At 41.1% G+C, this 6,856-nt stretch overlaps 1 protein-coding gene across 1 annotated transcript in view; it reads left to right on the plus strand.

Moving 5' to 3' along the window:
- SERGEF (secretion regulating guanine nucleotide exchange factor) overlaps nt 1–6,856 on the plus strand; it is a 242,658-nt gene extending 235,802 nt beyond the window's left edge. Inside the window, 2 exon segments of the mRNA XM_069073139.1 lie at nt 6,515–6,700; nt 6,703–6,856. Of these exon segments, the coding sequence (XP_068929240.1) occupies nt 6,515–6,700; nt 6,703–6,794 (278 nt within the window). The 3' untranslated portion in view covers nt 6,795–6,856.

Raw genomic sequence — 6,856 nt, forward strand, 5'->3', positions numbered from 1 at the left:
CTGTCTCTCTCTGTCTCTCTCTCTCTCTCTCTCTCTCTCTCTCTCTCTCTCTCTCTCTCTCTCTCTCTTTCTCTCTCTCTCTTTCCCGTTTCATTGAGACAGTCTATCATTATGAACATTGAGAGCCTGCTATGTACAAAACTCTTCCTCTATCCCTCACATTTAAAGAACAAAGCACACTGCAAACTTTGAATTGTCTTGTTAGTTTCCAAGAACAGGGATGCAATTTATTTTGTGTTGGACTTTTAAAAACTAACTGTAGTATTAGAAACTCAACCTGGTGGTCTCTTTACATGTGGCATGCCTAGCCCCAGAAATTAACTTCCTTTTGGAATTTTGCTTACCCACTAATCAGATAAAACATACATTCTCCCAATAGGAACCTCTACCAATGTCTTAACATGTTGGAAAAACTCACTAGAGCATGTATGGTCAATGTGAAACCTTGAGAAGTAGATAAATGCCACTATAAGGTCAAATTTCCTAAAACATCTCTTCTTTGAGAGACAACTCCATTCATATGCCATTGGAAGTGTTCATTATCTCTGGAAAAAGTAAGGACAGAGACTGGGCACCACAGAGCATGGCCTTACCATTGGGCCTTTCTCTTGCCTTGAAAGAAGTTTAGCTTTCTCAAGGGAAGGGAAAATGGAAATGCCAATGTCAGGAGTGTGGGCAAACCCTGAACAGTCTCTATGAATGTCAGTTCTCTGTACACATTTCATGACCTTCCAGGCTAACTACCTCTAGCCCCTTGGGGGAATGATAAAAGTTAAACCAGCCCTCTCAGAATTAGCAAAGTAGCTTTGGGATAAGAGAAAACAGGACTCTATAGAGGTATTCTGGAAATAGCTACTTCTTAAGGCTCTAGAGAGGTATTGTAAGATTGTGTACATACTCACCCCTTGACTATCCTTGGATTTCTCTGGGCATCCTGAGATCTTGTGGTCTTCTCACCATAGAGCCCTACTTTTGTTTGCTTCTCCTTCTATCCAGCAGTGACATTTCCCTTGGTCTGTACCTTTCTCTGTCTCCTCCCTTGCCTTCCCCTCCTTTATTCATCTTTGATTATAATTTGCTACTCCCCTCAGCCCCAAGTAAGTAGTATCATACCATTAGAATGTTCTTAAAATTTGTATATAAAGGAGATTTCTCTGGATATCATATTCTATTCTAAAGGGATATGAGAAGCTTGCTGTAGCAATGACATTTATGTATTCCTGGTTTGTGTATCAGGAATATGTTGGAGAGTTTCCTTAGGCTTATAGCCAGGACCTACTCCTGGCAATGTAGATGAGGACAAATGATACAACCAGAAGGAGCCTAGAAAGCAGTTCTAGGGATTATAAGGACTTCAGAAGACAAAGAAGGGATTTCAGGAGGGATTATTGAAGAATAGGATTTAAGATACAAGAATGATGGGCTTTTAGGGATAAAATGCCTTTGGGATCCAGGGAAATATGTATTTGCCTAGAAACTTCCAGATCTGAATAAGAGGGCTTGAAAATGAAAATGGAAAGAAAGAGAACAATGCTCAAATACAACTGCTAAGTCAGAAACCAGAGGTAAGACATGGCAAAAAATACCAGTGGAGATGCCTATTAATTTACAGGAGACAGTTTAAGGAAGAAAGACAATAATAGAATGCATAACTTCCGATGTACAAACCTAAGAGTATAGAGCATGTGTAATAAGTGAAGTGAATCATCCAAAAACAAAGGCATAAGCACTGCCTTGTTGGCATCATGGAAACTTGGTAGGATGTGACTTATGATTAAAATACACCAATATAGCTCTATACCATACTAAAAAAGAACAAATTAGGGGAAAGAGAGGCTCAATGAACTGCATATGCAGACAGTATATGCCTAGGCATAAATCTATGTGCCAGACAGGAGAAGTGTGGCACAGAACATTAAGGTAACAGCTAGGGAAGGGAGAAACAGGCAATATCATGGTAGTATTTTACTATAAACCACCAGTCCAGGAGGCAGAACTGGATGATGCATTCTGGAAGGAGAGCACAAAATTGGCATGGAGACCTGCTATAGTAGTAGAATGTGGAATTCAGCTAGTAACACCATTGGAGGACTTTTTCTGATAAAAGCAGAGCAGCTGAGCAATTCTTAATTTGCTTTGTTGATAATTTCTTCCTTCAAAATAATAATAAGAATTTATTCTTAGCCTGGCTTTGGGCAATAAAGAGGAAGTAGTTTTTAAAGTAAAAATGATGGGAATCTTAAGGATGAAATGATTACACTACCTTAAAGTTCAAGAAAGATAAGAGGACATCACAGGTTCAAGGACCCTCAGAGTTGGAATGGATCTCAAAGGTCACCTGCATTACTTGGAGTTGATGTAATGATAGTAAAACATGACAGAAAGAAAGACTTACTTAGCTTCTCTTTCGATTGTTTTTTTCTACCAAGGAGAATTATTTTCAGATCTGGAAATATGGAACAAATAGGTTTACCAAGTAACTGAGGCCTAAAATAAGTGAGGAGACAATTTGAGACTATCATATCTTAACCAATCTCAATGAATTTAAATCCTCAGACCCCGATGAACTCTGTCCAAAGGTCCTGAAAGAAATTGAGGATATAACTGCTGAAGCAGTGTCTGTCAGTGGTCTTTGGAAAATTGTGGATAATTAGAATATTAGCACCAAAGACAGGAAAATAATGACAAATGAATATGTGCTTATTGACTGAAAAACTGTCCAGGCTTAAAAAAGGGAAGAAAACTACAACAAGTTTTCAGACTGTAGCAAATCTTCGTACTATAGCAAATTTTACTTGGATTTCAATAATGTGTCATGATAGGGAATGGTTTAGAACACTTGGGGGGAGAACCTAGTGACCTCTAAGAGGCAATATAGGCTCATTGAGAACAAGTCATGAGCAGTGTGTGGTGGTGTATACCTGTAGTTCCTGCTGGTGGGGAGGCTCAAGCTGGTAGATCATTTGAGCTCTGGAGTTCTGGTTCCTACAGTAGTAAGGCTAATGGTGATTTTTTTCTCTCAAAATTAAGGTTTTTTTTTTTTTTGCTTTTTGGAGGGGGAGGAAGGGCAATTGGGATTAAGTGACTTGCCCAAGGTCACACAGCTAGTAAGTGTGTCAAGTGTCTGAGGCTGGATTTCTACATTAGGTCTTGCACCAATAGGTTAGTACCTGGGAATGGAGGGCCACCAGGTTGCCTAAGGAGGGACAAAAAATGGAGCAGGTTAAAGTTTTGGTTGTTTTTTATCAGTGTTTGAGATCAGGTTCTTGAATGACCTCTGCACTTACAGTTTGGATGAAATATTTGGCTCAATCTAAAAAAAAAAAAAGAATAAAAACAAATCATGACAAACATCTCATTTTCCTTTATTACTGAGTTTACTAGACTGGTAGATAAGAGGAATGACATGCTGAAAATGTACCTCATTTTCAGCACATTATTTGAGATATTCTCTCATATTATCCTTGTGGATAAAAAAGAGATCTAGGCTGGATGATAGCATCGCTAGTTAAGAGTCTAAACTAGCTGATTATATCACAGAGTAGTAATATAAATCTGGAGGGAAATCCTTAGTGATTGCTTTGAGGATCTGTCCTTGGTGCCGTTCTGCTGGACATTTGTTTGGATGACTTGCATGAGGACCTAGGTGGCATGCTTATCACATCTGAAGATGTCCTAAAGCAGAGAGCAGTAGCTACTCCTTTGGATAGCAAAATTGGAGTCTATATACATCAGAAAGGCTTGAACTATGGCCTAATCAAATAAAACAAAACTTAATGGGAATAAATGAAAGTCTTCATTTGAATTCATGGCCTGGCATGTAATAAAGTTTGTTGATTGAGTTAAAAATGTACAGGATGGAAGAGATAATACAATACATGAGTCCTGGGGGTTTGGGTAGACAGCAGGCTACATATGTGTCATGTATGACAGGGCAGCCAAATTTTTTTTTAATTTGATCTGCTTTGTTTGGAGGAATTAAGGAGGTTATAAACATGCTATCTGTCCTGGTAAAAGTTCTGGAATATTTTATTCAGGTCTAAGTATCACATTTGGAGAAAGTATATTGACAAACTATAATGAATCCACAAGAGGAAAACACTAATGATGAGGGACCTGGAGATCCAGCCATAAGAGAATTGGTTTAAGAATCCTAAGGATGGTTAGCTTGGAGAAGAGAAAACTTGGGAGAGAGAGATGGTTATGATATCAGTATATGAGTAACATTTGCAGACCTGTTGTGTAAAAGAAGTATTAAACTAATTATTCTTGGCTCCTTAGGGAGAAACTGGGAGCAACCAGTGGAAGTTGTGAGAAGAAGATTTTGGCTAGATAAAAGAAAACACTTCTTAATAATTAGAGCTGTCTGAAAGTGGAATGGGAGAGTGGAGGGATATTGAGGTTTCCTCTCCCTATAGGTCCTTCAATAGAAGACTAGATTTTACCTTCAGAGTGTAGCTATAAGAGGGGATTTCTGTTCACATGCAGGTTTTGGCACACCCTCCTTAGCTCCTTACAATTCTTCAATCCTGAACAATAACTGTGTGAGCCACAATAGCTACAGTCTTCACAACAGCCATGACAGCCACAATGCAAGCAATTATTTCCCCTGAATGTCAGCACTAGGCACAAAATAAATGCTTAATAAACATGACTTCCTGAGTGCCAGAGAGAGGAGGTGACTTGGCCAGAATCAGATGGCAAGTCAGCTGATGTCACTGACCCTCTAATCAGGGCTTCTGATCATCCCTCCTTGCTAGAGTAAAAAAAAAAATCCTTGAAATCCCACCTTCTCCATCAAGGAAGCCATCCCTGAGAATGACCATTCAGCTTCCTGCCCTATGTGCTGGGTCCCATTTTCAAAGGGTTGGGTTTCCCACTGAGTAGGGATACACTAGATGTTCAGGGAAGTCCCAAAGCTACCCCCCCCCCTTCATATACTCACAGGCCCATGGAGATCACAGCTTTGGTGCTGGTGCAAGTCCATCAACACAAATATCCAATGTGGGCTAAGGGATCTTGAACTGTTCCACAATATCAACGTGTGTGTGTGTGTGTGTGTGTGTGTGTGTGTGTGTGTAATCTGTTCCAAGATCCTAGAGTTCCCAAGTTCTATCTTGTGTTATTGCTGCTGTTCAAGTCAACACATCTTACTTACCTCTTGTATACTACATACATTTTAAAAATTCACCTCTCATCATCATCATCATCATCTGTGGGGACAATATGATACCAAGCTCAAGATCTGTTGACCCACAATGGGTATTTGTCTTCATGGACTCACACCAGCATTACATAATATTGTACATTCCAGCTATCTATGTTTGTTTTATCTCCCTCTACTAGAGAGTAAGCTCAGTGAGAGCAGACTTTGTCTTATCTCATCTTTGCACCTATCCAAGAATCAAGCATGGGGTTATGCACACAGCTGGTGCTTAACAAATGTTTGCTGAATTGAGTTGAACCACTTCATTGTACATAAGAGGAGACTGAGGTCCAGAGAGGATTCTGAATTCAATGAAGTCTCCATAGCAACTCTTTCGATAAGGCTAGAACCAAAAGTCAGATCTTATTGTCAAGGCCCTTTCGATATTCTTTTACTTAAGTGAAACAGGCTTTCCATTTGACAGATACCATTCCTTCTCACTGATTCTCTTCACCTATTGCCAAGTGGAGCCTGTCACCAGACCTAAAGATTTTTCTGGTGTGCTGCTGGGAGCAGCATTCGACCTATCCCATGTGCGAGAGAGGATGGCTTTACTTTTTATCAAGAACAGTAGCATGAGCTCTTCTGTCCCCCAGTAAAAGCTGTCCAGAAAGCTTGACCCAGGGAGAGAGAGAGGCTCATGGTCCTGTGCCCAGTATCAGTGTTCCCTGTGCATGAGGTCGGTAAGCACAGAGATGTCCCAGGGGTCTTTATGAAACCTCTGAGCTACAGCCTGTGATAGATCCCCAGCTTTGGCCTTCCAAATAATACCCTCATCTCTCTAGAGAGTGAACCATTTGGTGGGAGGATAGGGACCTGCTGGTTGCTGCCTTGTGGCCAGGCCCTGCCCCTCCTTCCACCCCTACTCCTGCTGCTTGTCAGCTGGTATAGCTATCTGGGGCTGGGCACATTGCCCAAACCAGGTGGTGAGCTGGGCCCAGAGCCACCAGGCCTCCTTCCTATCCCAGATTAATGCCTTCCAATTGACTTGTTTGCCAGTGAGAATGAGCACAGTCTTTCTCCCCCATCCCCAAGCCCATAGTCCCCAGTATCAAGGGGATTAACCTTCATCCATAAGCCAAATGAATAGACATCTGTCTTTCTCTAAACTAGAGAATGGTGGCCAATATTGATGTCTTTCCACCTCAGGAATAAGAGAGACCGGGAAGGCCCAAAAATGTTAAACTCCTATGCTAAAGAGTAGGAGTTAACTCAGCAGGGCTAGGAAAGGCAGTCCAGAGCCCAGAGATTTGCTCTGATGCATTCTAGTGGGAAATTCATGTTCATTGTTTCTTCTTTCTCCTCTAGGAAGCATGTGTTACTCCTGGGGCTGGAATGAGCATGGCATGTGTGGAGATGGCACTGAAGACAATGTCTGGGCACCAAAGCTAGTGGAATCTCCAAGTTTAACCCTGTGGCTCCTTGTGGGTTGTGGAGCTGGTCATTCTTTTGCTCTTGGCCAAGCCCCAACTTCCCCATCACTGCCCTGGAGCCCCCAGGACACAGAGTCAAGCCCAAATCGCTGGAGAAATCACAGCAAGAGAAACCAAAAGCAAGAAACACAAACATTATTCCCACACCAAGCTAGTGTGTCCTGAAATAAGAGATTTAGTGCTTTAAAGGGCTTTTTAATAAAATCCTTTTGGACTA

This window comes from Petaurus breviceps, unplaced genomic scaffold (genome assembly GCF_028583685.1).
Source record: "Petaurus breviceps papuanus isolate PSGF00001 unplaced genomic scaffold, PetGlider_PUasm1.0 140, whole genome shotgun sequence".
Classification (NCBI taxonomy): domain Eukaryota; kingdom Metazoa; phylum Chordata; class Mammalia; order Diprotodontia; family Petauridae; genus Petaurus; species Petaurus breviceps.